The sequence below is a fragment of the Gossypium hirsutum genome, chromosome D07 (assembly GCF_007990345.1).
Source record: "Gossypium hirsutum isolate 1008001.06 chromosome D07, Gossypium_hirsutum_v2.1, whole genome shotgun sequence".
NCBI lineage: Eukaryota > Viridiplantae > Streptophyta > Magnoliopsida > Malvales > Malvaceae > Gossypium > Gossypium hirsutum.
In genome coordinates, this window is record NC_053443.1 from 37,875,985 (window position 1) to 37,898,440 (window position 22,456).

The 22,456-nt window shown below is 32.7% G+C and overlaps 2 protein-coding genes across 6 annotated transcripts; one reads left to right on the plus strand and one right to left on the minus strand.

Moving 5' to 3' along the window:
* Window positions 1-272: 272 nt before the first annotated feature.
* LOC107954774 (uncharacterized) lies at window positions 273-6,058 on the minus strand. Of its 2 annotated transcripts, XM_016890443.2 has the most exons (11): window positions 5,792-6,041; window positions 5,586-5,660; window positions 4,898-5,039; window positions 4,484-4,765; window positions 4,248-4,395; window positions 3,202-3,238; window positions 2,288-3,111; window positions 1,943-2,184; window positions 1,790-1,863; window positions 909-1,017; window positions 273-644 (listed from the first exon to the last, which is right to left on the minus strand). In XM_016890443.2, exons 2-11 carry the CDS (start codon window positions 5,639-5,641, stop codon window positions 585-587), a joined length of 1,974 nt encoding a protein of 657 aa, XP_016745932.1. In that variant the 5' UTR covers window positions 5,642-5,660; window positions 5,792-6,041; the 3' UTR covers window positions 273-584. The 2 variants fall into 2 exon arrangements, with proteins under 2 accessions (XP_016745932.1, XP_016745931.1); XM_016890442.2 differs by having other exon boundaries at window positions 2,288-3,238; window positions 5,792-6,058.
* Window positions 6,059-14,652: 8,594 nt separating this feature from the next.
* Window positions 14,653-19,406, plus strand: LOC107944684 (tobamovirus multiplication protein 3). Of its 4 annotated transcripts, none has more exons than XR_001696289.2 (7): window positions 14,659-15,136; window positions 15,269-15,359; window positions 15,445-15,497; window positions 16,546-16,618; window positions 16,798-16,843; window positions 18,967-19,033; window positions 19,187-19,406. XR_001696289.2 is itself a non-coding variant. In XM_016878509.2 (7 exons), exons 3-7 carry the CDS (start codon window positions 15,290-15,292, stop codon window positions 19,311-19,313), a joined length of 369 nt encoding a protein of 122 aa, XP_016733998.1. In that variant the 5' UTR covers window positions 14,659-14,970; window positions 15,080-15,136; window positions 15,269-15,289; the 3' UTR covers window positions 19,314-19,406. The 4 variants fall into 4 exon arrangements, 3 of the variants coding, with proteins under 3 accessions (XP_016733997.1, XP_016733998.1, XP_016733999.1); XM_016878509.2 differs by lacking the exon at window positions 18,967-19,033 and having other exon boundaries at window positions 14,659-14,970; window positions 15,080-15,136; XM_016878508.2 differs by lacking the exon at window positions 18,967-19,033 and having other exon boundaries at window positions 14,653-15,136.
* Window positions 19,407-22,456: the final 3,050 nt, after the last annotated feature.

Here is a 22,456-nt window from a genome sequence, read left to right on the forward strand (position 1 = left end):
AATTGTAGTGACGAAATTGTTTAATGCTGGCACCGAATACAACTCTATTAAACCCCTTCTCCAAAATTTGTAATAATAAAAACTTCATGCTACTGAAAACCCCAAAAAAAAAAATCATTTATCAACTCTAGATAAAAGCAGTACCGCACTAAATTTTTTTTTATTTACATCAATGAACTAAGTAATGTTAACTTGATGCAATTCTTATCAAATTTCGTTTTTGAATTTAATTTACAGAAACCTAAATAGGTTAAGGAAAATCATAATACATATTACTGTAAGACTAGAACAAATAGCATTTATTAACCCAAAAGACATGGTTAAAGTCGAAACTTTTTCTGATAAATATACAGAGAAACTATACATAATTTACATTCTCCTAATAAAAGGCTTGCAGTTAATGAACATAGAGAATTTATACGTAGCTTCCAAGACAAAAGGAATCAAAGAATTAAACTATCTCTAACCATACCATTCAACTGCTCATGTTCGGTTTCGATTCTGAACTGCCTGTTAAAAGATCTTTTGCATGATATTGGATCGGACCCGGCCAGGACAAGGATACTTTCTTGAATATTTTGGACTCAAAATGACAATGTTGCAGGACTACAATTTTTACTATGGACTCTTCTCCTTACTTCTGACTGCAAATATCCATGATAAAGAAAAAAAAAATTATGTAAGCATCGGTAACAACTAAAAGATTCATGCTATGTTACCCAAACTTTTCACTTTTTCCCTATAATATCCATATTCGATATCTAAACAGATGACAACATTTTCTTTAAAAATTGAGCATATCCATGATGGATGCATGCATGCTTGTATCTAGCACTCATTCCTGACTCAATGTAACATAGGATTCATGCCTTCCATTTGATGCAATAGCAAGTAGAGAGATTGCTTACTTGACATTGATTTCCACACGTTGATTTACTTCGTCTAGGATCTGAGGTCTGTGATCTTGGGACTCCACCAAAGCGTCTTTGAATGACATCCTGTACGTGATTATAAATGCTGTACACCATAGCACCAAAATGATCATGTCAAAAATAACACACTACACTTGACCATTCAAAAAGGAAATAGAAAGTCAACATTGTAAACTTCAAGAATATGACATTTAAGAGTCAAAAAGCGTCCTTTTGCAAGAAATACAAAATGCCTGGGTGTAAAAATTCTATCATTGTCCCAAGCTAGCAGACCATTTAAAAGAATTTCGTTTGCAAACACAACTAGAAGAAAACTAGCCCAAACAACTCAAAAGGATAATGCAGATTGCTATATCATCACAAGAATATAGTGAAATCAATTGGAGAATAATATATATAATAATCATATGATCTGGAATTCTAAAAGCTTATTTGCTAAGATGGGGAGATTGCATAGCATTTTTTAAGTAACTTTCATCATGGTTGAACCCAAGGTATGCGATGAAGAACGGTTAAAACAGCTAAAAGAATATGGATGAATGTAATGAAGAACACTCTAACCAAAGAGTTAAAGCATGTCATTGATAACTATAAATCCTGAGCTACACAGAACAGATACAAAGATAACTACCTAACTTCCATGGAACTTGCATAATTAACACTACTAGTTTATACTATTTTAGTGAAAAACATCATTGAATAAATGGAAAAATGATTGGAGGAAAATGGGCAAACATTTCATGCATAATTTGTAACAGCGCATGCAAGCATTTACCTGGCTCTCTGGTTAAATCTAAAAGAGAGAAGACTAACTATATGGTATAAAATAGAGCACGATAAATTTAAAATGTGACAACCTTAGGCGATGTCTGTTGCAGGCTGCGAAGAAGGCAACAAATCCATTTAATATACTTCTGACAGCACGAAAAACCTGAAAAGAGAACAGAAAATATAAGTAAAATAAACATAAAGAAAGATATATTAATCAAGATACAATAATGTCTTCTAACCTGGGAAAAAAGGTCATTCCAAAGTGAACGCCATACAGAAACCTCATACGTGCTGCTCACTGTAGCTTCAGAAGCTGAAGCAAGTTGAATTATGCTACTTGATAACCTCCATATATCTCCAACCAAATCAGAAATGAAGCCACAAACAAAAGCCACAATACTGGATAATGCAAGGACCAGGCGTATTGGGGCAAATAGTATTTCCCAAAGAATCCAAAATATAGGATACAAGATGGAAGTCACTGTAGTAGCATGAAATACAAAGAATGAACACGACTATTATATTAAATCAAAGCCCTTAAAAAAGGAAATAGCTTACGGAATTTCAATCATCTGATGACTTACCAATGTTCCAGAGAACCAAGCCAATGAACCATATAGGCATCAGTAGAACCTCTATGAGATCCTCCATTAGACTGCAGAGAGAACCAAACACAGTCCAAATGACTGAAAATAAGCTCTCCACTAGTTCACTGAACATATTCCAAATTGGCAAAAGGAAGCCCCAACATTCCATAAATGGTTCTGCTAATGGCAAATAAAGAACAGAGAAAAATGACCGAGTAGCACGTGTTGCTGTCAAAAACCACTCAAAAGCCTTCTGAAAGTTCTGTAGAAATAGCATAGTTCCCAAGTACTTGATCCTTGACACCATCTCCCAGGTTTCTATCCAATCAAAAAGTGGCCCACATAAACGAGAAGCAGTTGCCTTAAGAACAGGGACATTTTTGTATAAATCATAAAATCCTATTAGAACCGTAATGATTGAAATCAAAACATATAGAGCTCTGGCCAGAGGGCACATCCATGGGCGATAGATATGGCAGAAGCCAGGATATGATTGAAGGAATATCACCCAAGACGGAAGACCAGCCTCCAATAAACGAAGTAACCTCAGATCAGGCATTATTATTTGCTGTAATTTAAATGGGAGATCTCTATCATCAAATCTAAACAAAATAAGAACATCCCTATACTCCGTAGCTTCCACAGCATTTTCATTAGAGTTCCCTAATGAGCTTTCAGCTTGCCCTCGGGTTTCCTCACAATAGGCATCAACTTCAACTCCAGTACCATTTGCCCTAGTTACTTTCCTTCTCTTATAAGGCCCAGTAGGAGGAGGAGTGTGCGGTTCAGAAGTATCGCATTCCACTGTTCCAGGATAAACCCTGAAATTGCCACAATGATCATGAGGGAAATCTTCCTCAATGCTGAAACTATCACCACAGATATTTTCATCATCGTCAAAAGGGATTGACCTGGGAAAATCTTTTTCAGCATCATAGAAGACCTCCCCTAAATATCATCCAAATTACATACTGTATCAACACAGCAAATTTATTGCATTGAGAGAGAGAGGGAAAAAAGAAAAAGGGAGATAATGTTCAGGCTTCAAAGGGTTATCAAGTGGTAAGCAGCAAAATTGACATGCAGAGGACATGCTCCGGCTCCTAACCACACTCTTTGAGCAATATAACTGAGTTATCCTTACCAAAGTTACTTAAAAGTGAGAGACTACAATCTTCTCTATAGGGCTTCTAGGTTGCTGGAAGCAAAAAAAGAAATGCTAGACGACCGGACAACACCAGTCAGTCAAACTGGCAGCCTATTCGATCCACACAGTATATTAAAACCACTTATTGGTCGAATCAGTTAACCACTTATAAACCTGGAAAATACCAGACTGAACTGCCTTTTTTTTAATTTTATTTGTTGTTAATGAAATTTGAAACTCCAAATTTTAGTTTTATATTAAACACCTCATGACTAGGCCAAATGAATAGCTTTCTTAATTATTAGCCACCAGGTCCAACCAGCTGAACTGGAAGGCAGAGATCTAATTGGTTCAACCTCCGTTCAGGTTTTTCTAATCTTGGTGCTAGGGAGTTTTGATTATTAACAATATATTTCAGTTCAAAGGGAACAGAATAGAGCAAATGAGACAGAAAGCTGATGAGAATGAGTTTGGCTTGACTTCGATAAGCTAAACTCTTGTGGTAAAATTATCAAAATACACATTGAACAGGCTTTCTTTATTTTAAATTACTTCAGACTTTCAAAGGTTGATTTGACCCTCCATCAATTGTACTTACACCTAGTGAGATAAAAAGTGACCAAATATACTTTGGTTCTTGCAGACATACTTCTTCAGTTTGCAATTTCTTACTTCATACATAAATATATATACATATATATTGTGAGTCCAAAGGATATAGAATGCTGAGGAAAGGTAATCTTGTGCAACTCGAGAATCATAAAGACAACTTTTGTTCTAGTGTCATAAAATATTCAGGCAAAAACATACCAATTGTCGAATTCAGGTACTCCTTCAGATGCCGCTGCTCCAACAATGTTCCGGAGAACCATGAAGATAGACACTTTGCTGCTTGATCAATGCTGTCAAATTCCCATCTTCGCATGAATTTAGCCTCTATGGCTAGAGAGGTATCAGTCTGAAAATGAGAAGAAAATTGCTAAACACGGAGACCTTGAAGGAGAACCACAAACAAAAAATTATTGAGCACATACAAGAACAAATACCTGAAGTTCATTCAAGTAGTTAAGACCTCGAACATTGGACCATGAAACTTCAAATACAATGAAGCCATACAATGTCCTATGCAGCTCATTGCTAAGAAGCGAAGAGGTTTTCAATGTCTTAACAGGTAGCAAAATTCTCTTTTTCGACAGCATTGCAGCATCTACCAAAGAGAACCATCTCTCCAACTTCTTGGCATCTTTAGCATTTGATTTGGAAGAAGCTTCTTTTCCATCCTTTCTTGCCCTACGACCTTTGGTGTTAGCAAAAGGAGATAACCTGGACTGTAAAATGTAAATAGGAAGAAAAAAAATCCACTTAAATTCATTAAAATATTCTAATCATTTGAAAATTAAAAATAATTAAATAAAACCATATATTTCAAAAGAATCAAAATAAAAGGTGTGCTCAACAACCTTGGTAACCATCAATTGCCACAAGTGAGCAGGACGTGAACCTAAGTCCCTGAGCCATGGCCGGTTGTCCACCAAAATGTAGAATTTGTTACTTTCAGGGGCCAAGAAAAGGCTAAGATCCGATAGATAAGACTGCAAGTCTCTGCAATCAGAGATTAGACAATAAAATTTAATATAATACATAAGAAAAGTGGAAAACCCTGAGAAATAACTCAGTGATTCTGATATTTCCCATAACGCAAGTGCTTAGAATAAATCAATTGATTAACGCCCAGGATTTGATATTTCTACAAATGAAGTCCTAGAAACACACAAAATTACCATATAAAAAAATGTATCAACACTCGTTAAAAGAAAAAAAAAGTCACTAATCAGAAATCGGAAAAAAAAAAAAAAAGACTGAAGAAGCTTATTCATAACATGACTGTATGAAGTATGACTAGCAGCTGAAGCAGATGTTAACCAACTCATATTTTTCTAATCATAAAAACATATACCGGAAATGAGCATTGGAATATGATCCCAACATATATGAAAAACTTCGAAAAAAGGAAATGCATATACCGCCTCAAACATGTATATCTATGACAGTCCATCCGAGTCCGTGAACATAGTCTGAAGCCAAAATTTCAACTTCTACTAGATCAAGCATACAGATGGTAAAAGTAAAAAAAGTTAAAAGAATTACCCGATTTGGAGACTGGTTAAAGGAAAAACAGAGCGCTCATCATCGTACTTCCCCATCAAAATTAAGCTCTAAGCTCTGTTTTTAATTTCAAATTACAGCAAATCACAGCTTAACAATTAGCATATAAGAAATAAAAATTCATTCATATCCAAAATAAACAACATTACTATATATATATAGATACTAAGAAAGAGAGGAAAATAGACCTTGAAGAAAGGAATTCCATGAAAATGGAAGAGATAAAACAAAAAAGGGAGAGAAAAGGAAGGAAACACAATCACACTTTTAACTTCATAACAAAACATTTAATAAAAGAGAGAGAATCAGATTAAAAGGCAAAAAGAAAATGAAATTGTTTTGTATTAAATGAAATGCAAGGAAATAATAATGGTTGAGAGGGAAAGAGTTTGGTTGGGTTGGAACTTGGAAGGCGTGATGAAGGAAGGCAAGATTCGACACGTTCACAACACGTCTATGTGTATTAAAAAGTTATTGGATATTCGAAATAAATAATAAATAAATAAGAGTTACTACTTATTATTGATGTGAGAGCTTTGGAGGAAACTGGAAAGAAGTGGAAGACGAAGGCTAAAATGGTAAAATTAAAAGGAGATCTGATCTAATTAATATACTCACGCGCCGAGAATAGCCTTACGATGTGGTTCGCCTGTTTCTATTTATAAATTAAAACTATATAACAACAATCTAACAGATTAAACTATTACCGAAAAACCAAACATACTACCAACTTAAAGATGAAATACTCAAACTCGCTTCTTCTTTTTTATAAGTACAAAGCCACCTTGTTTTTAACTGTGAGCTTGAATCCAGCCGTGATGAGAAGGTCCTTTCAGAAAAAAAAACGACATAAAATTAGTTGAGAATTTAGAAGAGCTTTGATGAGGAATAAAATTTACGATAATTAATCATTGTATTAAAAGATATTATATTAACATTGTGAATAACAATGTTGAATATCTTTTTAGATATTATCAATATTTCTTTTGGTTTCGAGAATTTACTATCAAAATCTATTAAAGACTCAATTAATAGGGTTTGTTCTCAAATAAAATTGATTATTAAAATTTATTAATTATGATTGAGACCGGATGTCATGAAATTCTTAAATGAATGTAGAACATTTTGAGATTATATGATTTTAATAGATGCAGCAACTACAAGTTAATCAATTGTGTTATCAACTTGAAATTCGTCATTTACAAAATTGCTTGTTCAAATAATTAGGTTAAGAGCAAAACTTTCAAATTATGTAATTAAGACAATTTATCTTGTTAATATTGATAAAATTATATGTATAAAAATCACGTATTTAAGACGTATGTCTATGTTTAAAAATAATATATGATAAATAATGAAATGTGACTTTTGAAACTAAAAACATGTATGCAAAATGTAATAAAAATTAGTTTAAATTGTGAGTAAAAAGAAATTGAAATAGTAAATACATCATATTAAAAATACTAATTGCACTCTAATTGTTTATCATGATATTATTGTTTTTCTTGAGTTAGTATCAAGTTAAACAATGATATTGTCAATATACAAACAACGTGGATGAAAACTTTTGAATAATAATATTAAAATGTATAAAAAAAGTTAGAATGAAGCTTTGCTTGCTGAGGTAAAGTTGAGATTTTATACATGTTGATGGTATGGGTTCAAATTCATTTGTAATTTTTTATTGATTTTATTTCAAATGTAAAAAGATAAAATTACCCTTATAAAATATAATTTATTTCAAATATATAAGGGTGGTTTAGTAATTCCCCCAACCAAGTAGTTGTCCGGTTGACTTGTGACATCAACTCAGTCAATGGTTTAAATAATAATTAGAAGTCCTATCATCAGGGGCGAATCCAGAACAATTTTTTAGGGGGCGAATGAAATGTTAATTTTTTATAATCTATATCTTTATAATTTTTAAAGTATTAAATTGAAATTTTATAACTTTAGGGGGGCCAAAGTACAATTTTACCTTTACTAATTTAAAATTTTTTTAAAAATTAGAGAGCCTAAATGACAATTTTTCATTTTAAGGGGGTTAGGGCCTATGCCAGCCCCCTTATGTGTATGCGTGTGGAAACCATGAATTTAAAACATAGATGTGTGTTTACTCAAGAACTTATTTATAAATCTATTGGTGGGAGAAAACATTTTATGTTAAAAGTTTTTTTTTTTAAGTTCACTTAAGAATTATTATTGGTGTAATGGTAAATAATTAATTTATAAATCTATTAAATACGGGTTCAATTCTTATACATCTTAATTTTAGTTCTTTTATTTAAAAACTATATAAAAGTATGAAAAAGATAATAAAAAAATGCCATCGAAATAGTAGTAGTAGCCATTTAATAAAATGGTATATTAATCATTTCTTAGCTAAGTTGGGAACCAGGTTAACCCGTGACACCAATTCAGTTAGTGATTTTATTAATAGTATAGAAGCATAGATATACAATTAGTGAAGATAATAAATTGTGCATTCTTAAAAAATGTATAAAAATATCAAAATAAAACTTTGGTCGAGTGATAAACTTAAGGTTTTCTTAATTCAATTGGCGCAAATTTAAATCCTATAGTATGCATATTTTTCTTGGTTTTTGTTAAAATGAAAAGATTAAAATATCCTCAAATAATATGATTTATTTTAATTACATAAGGATATTTCTATAATTTCTTAACCTAATTGGTACCCAGTTAACTTGTGACACCAACTCAATCAAAAGTTTTATTAATAGTATAGATAGAAACAATGTGGGTGAAACCTTTTGTGAAGTAATATTAAAATTTATAGAAACAACTCAAATTGAAAATTTGGTTGTAGTTGTAAAGTGAAGTTTTATGGATGTTGATGGCATGGACTTAAATTTCGATCATTTGCAATTTTTTTTATTAGTTTTATTTAAAATGTGAAAAAGACAAAAGTACTATTATAAGGATAGAACTTATTTCAATTAGTAAGAGTGGTTTACTAACTTTTTGGATCAAATTAATATTTGCATATCTAATTGACTCATGAGATCAACTCAATCAATGATTTAAATAATAGTTTAAATGAATTTATGGATATATAGTGAGTGACACGGTTGCATTCCCTTGCGATATCCTTCACCTTTGTTTCTCTTAACAATTCTAATGCGTCCAATCAACCAATGTTTGTTGAATCGGATCAATGATTGAATCGATCAGGTCATCAATTTTCTATTCAATTGATTTAACTAGTTTGAAATTTTAAATAATAAAAAATTTTGTAAAATAATTTTAATAAATTAAATGATTAAATCTGATTCAAAGGAGCCGAATAACTTTTCTTAATCAGCTCAACCACTTTCTAACTCAATAGTGGGCATAAATATATCATTATTGCATTACTAATAATAATATTATGATCTTTTTGGTAATACTAATAATATAATAAATTAATAGTTACATCTACTTTTCAACTACTCCACTTATCTTGTGAAAGTTAAAAATTCAACCAAACAAAGTGACTCTTTTCTAAATAGATCGATTTTTTTGTCGATTTTTCCCGTTAAAATTTTATATTTCAGTCCTGACTTTTTTTATTTTCAATCTAAATAATTTTTTAATATAATCAATCCAACTAATTGATCCGATTTAAATAACATCGTAACTAACTTGTCAACAGAGTTCAGCACTTGCATAGCTTGTTGGCTATTACTTTCCAAAATCACCTTTTTACATCCCCTATTCATGACATAAATAAAACAATAAAAAGCAATTTTGTGACCAATTTTAAACATAAATTAAATATCTACATATCATTAATAATTATAAATTATAGAACTTATATTAAATAAAAAATATAATTAAAATTTCAAGCATTATTATCATTATTATTAATATTTGAAATTTTAATATAACTATTATGATATATAATAACTATATTAAACATTATTATGAATATTTTATTGATAATTTTGTATGATACTTCATAGATATAATAAATGTTTTGTATGTCATAGTGTCACGGGCCAAAGTGCAAAGCCAGTAACCATGGCACAAGATGCGCCCCATGGAGGTCCATTGATAAGATGGGGAACATTTAGCCCACGAGAACTGGCCCGATTCAACGAATTATTGGAGAAGCCTGTCAGATTGAAGCCTGGTTGGCCCGATGATGAAGACATGGCAACTTAGGCTAATTTTGGTAACTAATCTTAAAAGATAGAGATAATCATATCTTGTAAAGATTAGATTAGATTTGATATGGCAAATCTTGTAAATCCCTAAAATCAAGGGATATAGTGAATCTCGTCCGTCGATGTAAATGTATCTTGACCGTCGATTTTGGGGGAGCTCAACTATAAATAGAGAGCCTCTCCCTCATTTGTATTCATCCATTGTAACTTGAATTCTTAAGAGTAATAGAATTCTTGAGCATTTAACTCAAGCACTTTGTGTGCATTCTTTCTTTGGTTTTCTGTTGTTCTTTTGTAGCTTCTTTTAGCACAATCGCTTCCGCAATACAAATTGGTGCCTTGGAGGATTTCTAAGGAATCCTCACTTTTGGGCGTAAAGGCTGACTTAGGCGAGTTTGGAGCAAACGGATCGCTTAAGGCCGCACGGTTTGCGAGACGAAAGGTCTAGCCCCGTGACAAGTGGTATCCAAGCCAAGTTTTAAGCCAAATGGTATCCGAGCAAGTTTTGAACCAAGTGATATTCGAGTTGGTTTGAAGGCACCGTTGGGATGTCAAAAGAAGTCGTTGGTTAGAGTGAACCAATGGAGACCCGTGGGAGGGCCAGAAAAGCCAGTCGCTCGAGGGAGATGCTGACAGCTTTGGAAAATCGAGTGGTTAATCTCGAAGAATCCGTAGGGAACATGAAAGAGACGCTTGAATTGGTCGAGGGACGCACGGATGAGTTTGACTCAATGGAGGAGCAACTCAGAGATTTTGTGTTGGATTCTCTCGGTGCCAATGCAGAAAAGATGAATAATTTAGTAGAGTCTACTACGCAAAAGCTGGCAGTGAGAGATGAAGCTCTCGAGGATATGGTGCTAGCCATGAAGGAAGAAATAGAGGAGCTCAAAGGGGAGCTCACGATTTACAAAGCCGCTTTGAGTAATGGGATGTTGTCTTCAAAGTCGAAGCAACAAGCAATGGATGTTCCCAAACCGGAGAAGTTTAAGGGTGCACGATCCGCAAGGGGTGTGGACAACTTCTTGTGAGAAGTGGAGCAATACTTTCGAGCGATGGGCATCGAGGATGATGCCATTAAGGTAAACACTGCTTCAATCTATTTTACTGATGTAGCTCTCTTGTGGTGGTGGCGTAGGTCCACAGATGAAAAACGTGGTGGGAACGCGATTGGGACTTGGGAGGAGTTCCAAAGAGAGTTGAAGAAGCAATTTTACCCTCAGTATGCCGAGAAGGAGGCTCGGGCAAAGTTGCGTCGTCTCACGCAACAAGGAACTGTTCGGGAGTATGTGAGGGCATTTAGCGAGTTGATGCTTCAAATCTCTGACTTGAGCGAGAAAGAAGCTTTTTATTGGTTCGAGGATGGGTTAAAGTCGTGGGCAAAGCATGAGTTGTATAGGCAAGGAATCACCGAACTTACTGTAGCCATGGCCGAAGCAGAGTCCTTTGTCGAGCTTGGTCCAACAGAAGACAAGTTCGAGTCATCTAAGCCCAATGGAAAGGGCAATGGTGAGAGAAACCATGAAGAAGATGAAGGGGGACATAGCGATGGGGGCAACAGTACTGATAGCACAAGTGGCAATGGGAAACCACGAGATGCGAAGTAGGGATTCAATAACCTAAGGGACAAGAGGAAGAGAATAAAATGCTTCCTTTGTCAAGGACCACACATGGCGCGAAAATGTCCGAATAAAGTGATGATTTCGGCAACCTAGAAGAAAGAGGAGCCGAAGGAAGAGACGAAGCCTACCGAGGTAAAGACATCGAAAGTCAATTCGATAGTGCTCATTCCTGGGAAAAGGAATGGTGGAAAAGGGTTGATGTTTGTGGACATCAACATTGCGGGTCAGAAGCGGAGTGCTCTTATTGATACGGGAGCATCGGACTTGTTCATGTCGGAAAAGGCTGCGAATCTGTCGATTAGGAAATCGAATAAGAAGATCAAGGTAACAACTTCTGAGAAAGCCCCAACTATGGGAGTAGTTCGTGATGTGGAACTACAAATCGGTAAATGGAAGAGCAAGAAAGAATTCGAGGTAATCCAATTAGATGATTACGATTTTGTGCTTGGCTTAAACTTCCTTGACAGGATTCAGGCAACTCTGCAACCATGGGCCGATCAAATCCATATTGTCATCGGTCCATCAACAAAAATGGTTGTACCAGTGCATCAGGATGTGAAGGTTAGGACTAAGGTGTTATCATCAATCCAACTTGTCGAAGATGTTTCGCATGGGAGAAACATTAATTCGTCAGAACGGAATGCTACAAAAGCCCCTTCGGAAGTGTTAGTGGCGCAAGGGACCGATATGAAGCCTGCAGGATCGACTGTGGAGCCGACACCTTTGGGAAAGGTGGGTTGTGCATCGAGCTTCGAGGGGAAAGGAGCGATGCAAAGACAGTCGATACGAGTAAATGCTACGAGTAAGGTACATTGCAAACACTCTGATAGTGTTTTGAATTCTGACTTGTTGGCTTGGCAAGGTCGTAGGGGCGCTTTCAAAGTTCATAAGGAAGGAGGCAAAGGGACTAGGGGTGGTACGAAGCCAAGATGTGAGAATCCAGGGGATTCCAGTGGAAACAAGTCAAAATTGGGGCAAGTTAAAGCGGAGACTTTTTGCCTATAGAATGTACCAACGAGTGCAACGGTTCAAGATAAGAGGCGACGGAAGCCGAGACATAAGTTTCGAAGAAAGAGACAACCCAATCGCAACGCAAGTTGGGAAGAAGCCGAGGCAACGAGAAAAGGTGAATCAAGTCAGTGTCATCCAGAAGTCGCAACGAGGGCGTTGCGAGAATGGGTGGGGGAGAATGTCACGGGCCAAAGTGCAAAGCCAGTGACCATGGCACAAGATGCGCCCCATGGAGGTCCATTGATAAGATGGGGAAATTTAGCCCACGAGAACTGGCCCGATTCAACGAATTATTGGAGAAGCCTGTCAGATTGAAGCCTGGTTGGCCCGATGATGAAGACATGGCAACTTAGGCTAATTTTGGTAACTAATCTTAAAAGATAGAGAGAATCATATCTTGTAAAGATTAGATTTGATTTGATATAACAAATCTTGTAAATCCCTAAAATCAAGGGGTATAGTGAATCTCGTCCGTCGATGTAAATGTATCTTGACCGTCGATTTTGGGGGAGCTCAACTATAAATAGAGAGCCTCCCCCTCATTTGTATTCATCCATTGTAACTTGAATTCTTAAGAGTAATAGAATTCTTGAGCATTTACTCAAACACTTTGTGTGCATTCTTTCTTTGGTTTTCTGTTGTTCTTTTGTAGCTTCTTTTGGCACAATCGCTTCCGCTATACAAATTGGTGCCTTGGAGGAGTTCTAAGGAATCCTCACTTTTGGGCGTAAAGGCTGACTTAGGCGAGTTTGGAGCAAACGGATCGCTTAAGGCCGCACGGTTTGCGAGACGAAAGGTCTAGCCCCGTGACAATAGAATGATTAATATATTATTAGTAATATTTAATTTTTTTAGTAAAAGTATTATAAATTTAATTATATTTTATTAGATAATATAAGTTTGATAATTTATAATGTATAATTACATTTACATATTTTAATTTATACTTAATATTGGTTTTACTATTTTTAACTCACTTTAAAGTTATTTTTTAATGAAAATAGATATATTGTAATTAATTTTAATTTTATTGATATAATATTTAATTCTAAAAACAATATCAACAAAAATTAAAGGGTTATTATTATATCTAATGTCAATAATGTCTTTTAACTCCGTTGAAAATGCGCCAGATAAATTTTTAAAATTAAATTAAATTAAAAACCATAAAAACAAAAATTAAATTATTTTTTTATTTTTAAATTTTTATAAATTTTTAATAGTTTATTTAATTAAAATCTAACTGACCAATTAAATTGATCTAGTTGAAAAATTAATAGTCTGACCAATCTACCATCCATGTAATTTTAAAAACATTATAGAAAACATATTAACTAAATTCATTTTAATAAAATGCCTAGAAATTAAAGAAAAATAAAGATATGTCAAGTACGGAGGGGCAAATTACACATAAAAGCCCTATTTTTTTAAAATTTATCGAAATGGGCCTGATATTTTATTATTTACCGGAATGGGCCATTTTCCCCGAAATCGCGTCCACGTCAGCGCGATGTCAGGGGACGTGTCAGTAAATTGCGTCCACATCAGCGTGATTACTTACGTGGCAACAAATAGGGCTTTTTTTTTTGGTATTTTGCCCAATTACGGAGAATCCAACCTTTCCCTACCGCATTAATAAATTGGATACTTGAGCGAAATTCGGCTATTTAAATTAGTGAATTTATACTAATTTTTAAATCAATTTGAATAAGTAATTTAAGTGTATATTTTATTTTTACAAATTTATAGTTTAACTAAAACAATATCATTTTTAGGCTTAGGCATTTTTTACTTTGGTGTAAACACTACACCAAAACAGGCTTTTAGCGGCGTTTTTAGTGGCGTTTGGATAAAAAAATGCCGCTAAAAATGAGCATTAGCGGCGTTTTCCAAAAAGCGCCGCAAAAAACCTAAGTCCAATCACCTCATTTTTTCAGTTTTCGGGGCTTTAGCGGCGTTTTTAAGGAAGCGCCGCTAATGCTCGGGTCTTTAGCGGTGTTTTTAAAGAAGCGCCGCTAATGCTCTGGTCTTTAGCGACGTTTTTAAAGAAGCGCCGCTAATGCTCGGGTCTTTAGCGGCGTTTTTAAAGAGGCACCGCTAATGCTTGGGCCTTTAGCGGCGTTTTTAAAGAAGCGCCGCAAATGCTCGGGCCTTTAGCGGCTTTTTGAAAAAGCGCCGCTAATGCTCGGGTCTTTAACGGTGAAGCGCCGCAAAAATATTTTATTATTTATTATTTTTCCCCTTTCTTTTCCCAAAATCGATTCCCCCACTCTTTTTCCCCCTAATTCCTTTCTCTCCTACCTCAATTCCCTTTATTTTCCCCCCAATTTCCCCAAATCAGCAGCCCTTTTATTTTTCCCAAACCATTTCTCCCCCTACCCCGATTCCCTTTATTTTCCCCCCCAATTTCCCCAAATCGACAGTCCTCTGCATCTCCTCATCTTTTTCCTCACATTTCATTCGTCCCAAAAAACATTTCTATTCCTCTTTTATACAAACAAAAAAACAATGGCTACACCGTTGCTTCATCCTCTTCCTTTAGCATGCTTCATTTAGCTTCATTGTTCTCCAGTTTCGTATTAGCTTCATCTTCTTCCGTTGCTTCATTGTTCTCCATTTTGACACTTTTAGCGCAGTCGAAATGTTTCTAATATGTGCTTGAAGTTGCTGTGTATTCCAGGGGCTTTGGGATGTAGAAAGCGACAATGATGGCTAACAAGAAAGCTGCGTTTTGCGGGTTATATCCCAGTTTTAGTCATTCTATCTAAAATGCGATAAGAAATTTTTATTTAAGAAATCAAGTGGAATTAAGATTCTGTTTTAGTATATTTATGGTCTTAACGTTGTTGTCGTTAATTGATATTTTTAGGTTCAATTGATTCAGATACAAATGAGAGTTCCCGAGTATGGTTGGACCACGCAGAAGGTCTTCCATTTTTTAAATTTTCTGGTGAATGGGGGTTTGTATTTATAAAATTTTAATGGAAGCTTTTTATTTTTAGTACTTTGGTTTCTGTATTTAACGCGATTTCTTTTTTAACACAGTTCGCGCCTTAGTTTTTGTTTTCGGACGGAGTGTGCAGAATTTACATCCAGAGGTTTGGGACACCATTGCTTATTGCGTTTATCTTTTGAAAATATATACTCGTACTTAAGTTGTTCATAATTTGTTGCTTGATTTTCGCATCTTTTTTAGATTGTTCAACATATCTTGCTTGACATGCCGAGTCTAGCTTTCTTCATGACATATGCACTTTTGATTTTGTTTTGGGCTGAGATTTACTACCAAGTTAGGTTATTTGAGCTTCATGAGTTGCCTCCCTGCCTCCTGCTTTCTAATTTTATGAGACTTTATCTTAAACTTTATCTATCGTAAACAGGCACGTGCTGTATCAACTGATAGATTGAGGCATAGTTTCTTTACAATTAATGCTGTAGTTTATACTATTCAGGTGATATTTATGTTCTATTATTTTGGTAAAGTGCCCATAGAAAGGAGAATTTGAAGTTGTTTTTCTCTTTGTTTGAGAGCTAGTAATGTTTGGTCCAGAACAATAATGTTATATAGTTTCACATAAATTAGTTTGTTGATTTGTCACATATTCTATACATGTTAAGTGGGGAATGATGTATATAGCATTTGCAGATTTTTGAAGGTTAGAAGAATATGATATTTATTTTGCCATTAGTTGGATGAGGGATAAACCATAAAATAGGTTAATAAGTTAGAATACGCTATTTCTTTTGCTAGAACAATGCAAGGATGTTTCTAGCACTTGCAAATTTTAGTAGTAAATATGAGCCCACAAAATATATCTAAGTTGTTCGGACTCTTCATTTTTCATGAAGTACCCATGACCGACATTTATGTCCGAAACACGGATATGAAGATATGACCTCCGAGGATCCTTCAAATACATAGGAAAACATAGAAAAACTAACCACACCTATGTCAGAAACATACTCGTATTGACACTCATACCTGAGTCCAAGTAACATAGGTATATATTTTTTCTTATCTAGCAAGTTTAATGATTCTGTCACCTTTGTAAGTGTTGTTGCATAATTGATTTCCTTTGAAACATTACTTCAGACAAGATGTTAATAAAGTTTCTCTAACATGGGGCTGTGGGTACTTGATTTCAGATAGCAGTGTGGCTGATATTGTGGTGGAAATATATTCCACTTTTAGTCATTCTATCTAAAATGTTCTTTGCAGGTAGGTCTTTTTGGTGTTCTTAATAGATTTTTAGTAGTTAACTGTTGAGTAACTTTGGTGCTCTGTTGATGTACCATGATTCAGGATAATCACTTAGTTTAGATGCTTTATAAATGTTAATCTTGTTGTAATTTGTTTCAATAATGAGTGGATATTTGATCCTCACTGTATATGTGCAGGTTTGTCACTGTTTGCGGCATTTGGCTTTTTACTGTATGGTGGAAGGTAATTGCATTGACATTTATTGTATTGTTTCTAATTGTTTTAATGGCATTGGAGCTAGCTTAGTGTGATAATTTGTTTTATGTTTAGGGAGCACACATTTTAAAACCTGTATATCATTTTTCTTTTTATATGTTGACATAAGCTTTGATATCTGGTTTGTGAATTAAATGAGTGGATTTTTCCATGTTATAACAAAACCAGGAAGGATAACGGTGCGTTAAGCATTTAAATATAATAAAAAATATATCATGTTGATATAAAAAAAGCAATATATCACTATATTGTACTACAAAACACTCACATCTGCATACAATGAATGTAAAATATACTAATGATGCAGCTCAATTAAAATTTTTTAATATGGATATACTTTGATCACATGTGCGCACCTAGTTATTGACACTTAGGCTTTGCTAAACATTTGTACTCATTGTTGATAATCTTGTATGTATCAACATTAGAACAAATATTTAATCGGTGTGGAAAGGTTTGCCTTTGCTGAATGATGATGAATCTCTTGTTTATATAGTGTGCTCTTTTATCATTTATGTTAATGTGGCTTCGTGTGCTTTCCTCTATATATCCCCAAAGTTTTCTCAATCTCAGTGATTTATTAGAGTTAGGTGGCGAGGCTTTATTTATGATATGAGATTCTTAAGAGAACCAAGAAAATAAAATAAGTGAAAACACTGATAAAGATTCCATGGGTTCCTTGCACCTATGGTTGATTGCATCACACAATTATGATGGAATACTGCAGAAGTTCTCATATAATAATTTCATATCTCAATTGAAAGAGTAAATTGATTAATATAGACTCCAAACATCCTTACTCCTAGAAGAAACAGAAGTTTTACTTTAATTTGGACTTTAACGACTGTGTAGACTCCAGATAGGAAACTAACTAAACTAACTAAACTTTAACAGAAGTTTACCTTCTCATCTTTTGTTGTATGCACTAATAATCATAAATTGATTAAACATCTTTTAGAAGAGAATCATTTATATTGCTAGATCTTTAACTTGGATGTTATTTATGCTTGTTATTGAATATTACAAAAAGGGGAAATCATTAGTACCTGTTGATTGTTGGATGGTGTAAATTATTCCTTAGACTCTAGATACTAAAAGGAATGCACAGCTTCACACTCAGATCTCATCTTTGCCTTAAATTTTTAAAGAAGATAAAATAATTCCATCGTTGCAGAAGGATCATGCCTTTTTTTTCATTAGCTGCATTTAGTTTGGATTTGAAATGAATCAAATCTCAAGTCGAAAGTTGAAACAATGGATGGAGAGACCAAAACTTACAACTTTTCGGCATTTTGTTTGAATGATTGTGCTTGATTTTTTCATTAATTGCTCGCATGCTTGACCAACTTCTTGAGTAATTTAATGTAAGAAATGTCACTGGCTTGTGTCGCAAAAATAGAGAAATTAATAAAAATCATTCGTAGTACATCCAGCACTTTTTGTCAGATAACTTTTGTTCTTCAACTCTTATAGTGCTGGATCTCCATGTTTAATTTTGATGATTCTCTTTATTATTTAAAAAGAAAACATACTCTGATCTGGTAGGCTAATAAGTTTATTCCTCCATAGCATAGTTCCATTTCCTTTTTGTAGTCATAATAGTGGGTCTTTACCTATCGTAAGCTGCATTTGTCACCATCAATATTTTTGTAGTGGATTTTAGCTCAAATTTATTTTTCCAGATCACTGTGAAAGAGAAGCATGATCTTCATGTTTTGAGTTCTTTTTAGCTGTTATATTCTTGTTGATATTTCTATAATGAGGGTGTTAAGTGCCAGCAAGTAACAACTGGTTATTTAAGAATACTTTTTTATGCTTTACAGCTTGTGAAACAAGCTAATCTACCTCATAATGGATTTTGTTCAAGCATCTTTGAGCTATTCCGAGTGCATTGCAGTATTTTCAGTTATTTTTGTAAATATATTAAAAATAGGAATTTGTCGGTTGTGAAATATGGATTAGACAGTATGGTGTCAAACACCTTGTAAGTTTCATCTATATTTTTGATGTTCTTTTTCGTTATTGTATTCATGATGATAGCCTATTGTTGAAGTACTAGCTTGATGTTTCAAATTATTCTTCATGTTCAGCTTGTGAAAGAAGCCATTCTGCCTCGTATTCATGGCTTAGCTCTGAAAACAACAGTTGCTATGGCATGTATGCATATTTTTGCTAATTAACTTTAATTATATTATGTTTTCATAACTTTATACTGACACCTAACACTCATACCTAAGTCCGAGTAACATGGTTCTTTTCTTTTTCAAGTTCTAAATTGTTTAACAATAGGTTCTTTGTTTTCTTAAACAGGGATGATGAAGATGATTCTGTTGCCAAGATGAAGGCAGCTGAGGAAGCCTTGGAAGCAAAACAAAAAGTAACAAATAGCTTGTCTGCTACCTGTTCTTTTTTTTTATCATGTTTTATAATTTTGTGACAAATTGTTCTTGGTACTCTGAAGATATTTATGCAAAATTACCCTATGATTCTATTTTATTTATACTGCATGGTTGCACCATGTATTTCTTAACTAGTTTGATAAATTTTATGTGTGGTGTTTAATTTTTCGTTATTGTTTGTGTAACTTGCAGCAAAAACCTACATTTGAGCTATCTTTCCATTGTTTATTTTAGTTTTGATTCTAAATTCTTATTTTTATTTTAATATTTACGACAACTTGAGTTCTAACTTTTGGATTTTAATTGTGTTATTAATTTATTATTTTAAATTCTAAAATTAAATTCATTAATTTTTATATTTAGTTTTAAAGTTAAAATTTTCATAGAAAATTTAATTTAAATAATATTTTTTATTTATCCTTAAAAGTATATTTAAAGTTCAAATTTAAAAATTAAAACATAATATAATATTTATCATAAAAATAAATATTATTTGATTAAAATAATTTTTTTAAAAGATTATGTTTTTAGCGGCGTTTTTGTTAGAAGCGCCGCTAAAGGTCATGGTCTATAGCGGCGTTTGTGATAAAAGCGCCTCTAAAGGTCTTGGTCTTTAGCGGTGTTTGTAGGAAAAGCGCTGCTAAAGGGCTTGGTCTTTAGCGGCGTTTGTGGGAGAAGCGTCGCTAAAGGTCTTGGTCTTTAGCGGCATTTGTGGAAGAAGAACCGATAAAGGACGCGTTCTCTAGCGGCGTTTTTTTTGCGCTTCTCAAAGCGTCGCAAAACTTTTAGCGGCGCTAAAGACCTAAAAAAGCGCCGCTAAAAGCCTATTTTGGTGTAGTGAAATATTCTTTTAAGTTTTTGTCAAATTATAAAAATCAACAATTTAATCTCTCAATATTTTTTAAAATAAAAATAAAAATTCTACCAATCATAGTTTCTAAAAATATATAATATTAAAAGTTCTTAAAATTTAAAAATCATTAAGAATTATAAAAAATCGATCAAACTTTTCAAAATATTATTTAAAAATATAAACAAAATAAATACGATTTACTAATGTCTCAAAAAATACATAATAATTTAAAATAATTAATTTATAAAAATTTAAAAATATGATATAATATTAAAAAAATAAAATTCTAATGTCTCTTGTTTTTCTCTTATTTTGCTTTTAAACAAGCTTTCAAATATATGTGCTCTTAATTGCATGTTCTTGAATTTAGTCAATTGTTATTAATGTTTTAATTTATTTTGCTTTGAATTTTTTTAAATATATGTACTCTTAAATGTATGAGCTTGAATTTAGTTAAATTGTCAACAATTTGATTTGTTTAAATTCTTTTAATGTGAGGAACAAATATATTTAACTTGTTTCGATATTTATTTCACTTGATTTGATTCACAAAAATTTTAAATTTTATTTGATAAAATAAAATTCAGGACTAAATTAATTTGAATTTTTTTCAATTAATTTGACGAAATGCTCATCCCTATGAAGACTTAACAAATTGAGCTAAATACATAATTCATTGTGTCATGGTTTAATAATACTAAAAATTCTATAACACACGTATGCATGTGGAAGTTATATATTTAGAATATAGGGGTATATTTAGAAATAACATACAATGACAATGAAACGTATGGTTTAAAACTAATTAATAATAACAAATGAAATATGTATAATATTAATATAAAAATTAGATTAAATTAAATACGTCATATTAAAAATATTAAATGAATTCAATTGTTTATCATGGAGTTGTCATCATTGATGTCGAGTTAATTGTGACACAACTCAATCAACAACACTATTAATACTAAAAATTCGTATGCGTATAAAAATCATGTACTTAGAACACAGAGGTGTCTTTAAAAATAACATATAATAAATAATAAAAAGAATAGATTAAATTGTGAGAAAATGAAATTTAAAAACGTAAATACATTAGATTAAATGTACTATAATTGTTTATCATAGTGTTGTCATTAATTTTTAGTTGGTTGAGGGATAAAATTAAGTTTTTATTCATGCTTTCAATTCCAATAAAATGTTAGTAAGTATTATTTAGGTATAATGTCGTATTTAGTTCTTCTAAATCTATATTTTTATCAATTTAATCTTTACTTTTTAGTTAAATTTGATTATTGACCCTTCAAAAAGAGTTAAATTATTTTTTTAATAAAAATGTAACTAAAATATTAATTTTTTAAATGATATTGATGTGGCAGTCCATGTGTACTTTATATTGATATGATACTATTTATTTTATATGTTATGTTAGCAAATAATAAAAAAACATGAAGTACAAATAGATTGTCATACGAGCTGATATATTTAAAAATTTAACATATTGGTCAATATTTCCGTTAGAAAAACAATAATCCCATTTTTTTTGAAATGTTGATAGTCAAATTCGATTTTTTTTCAAAATATTAAGAATCAAAGTTAACTAAAAATTAAATTCAAATTGACAAAAAAAATATAAACACTGAAGGCTAAATTTGAAATTATACTTATTATTTGCCCATTAATTTTAAGTGTTTTCATGTCAAAATACAATAAAATATATATATAGTATGATATAAGAGTTTGGATTAAATTCCTAAAATTTTTTACCCCAATCATAAAAAAAAAAGTGTTGAAAAATGTTTATACCGGATTTACAAATCAAAGATTAAATTGTGCTATTTTATAAAATAAAAACAATTTATTTAAAAACACTAGTAAGAGCAAGTCTTGGATCAAACATTATTTCATAGATGGTGAAACCCAACCATGATTACGTTTACATCCTAAAAGAATTGAATGCAAAGGAAGTTGATGGAAAAGATGTGTAATTGTTTGAATTATGAATGAGAACGATGTATTGATGATTAGTGGTGTAATATTTGTAACTGACGTTGAAGAAAAGAGTGGTCCCAGATTGTCGGTTCTTGTACAAACAGGAAAACCTTTGTCAAAAGATAAACAAAAGTAACAAAGATAAAAACAACAATATGAACATACTTATAATATTTATTATTCTCTTCTTTCTTTCTTTTTTTTTTTTTTCTTTTTTGGAGTTTTTATCATATAAATTGGCTTAGACAAGTTTGAAGAGCAGTCCAAGCAACGTGTCGAGAGCCATGACTTCTCCCTCTTGCTGCATTTTCTTTTCCTTCTCTTTTTGACCATGCT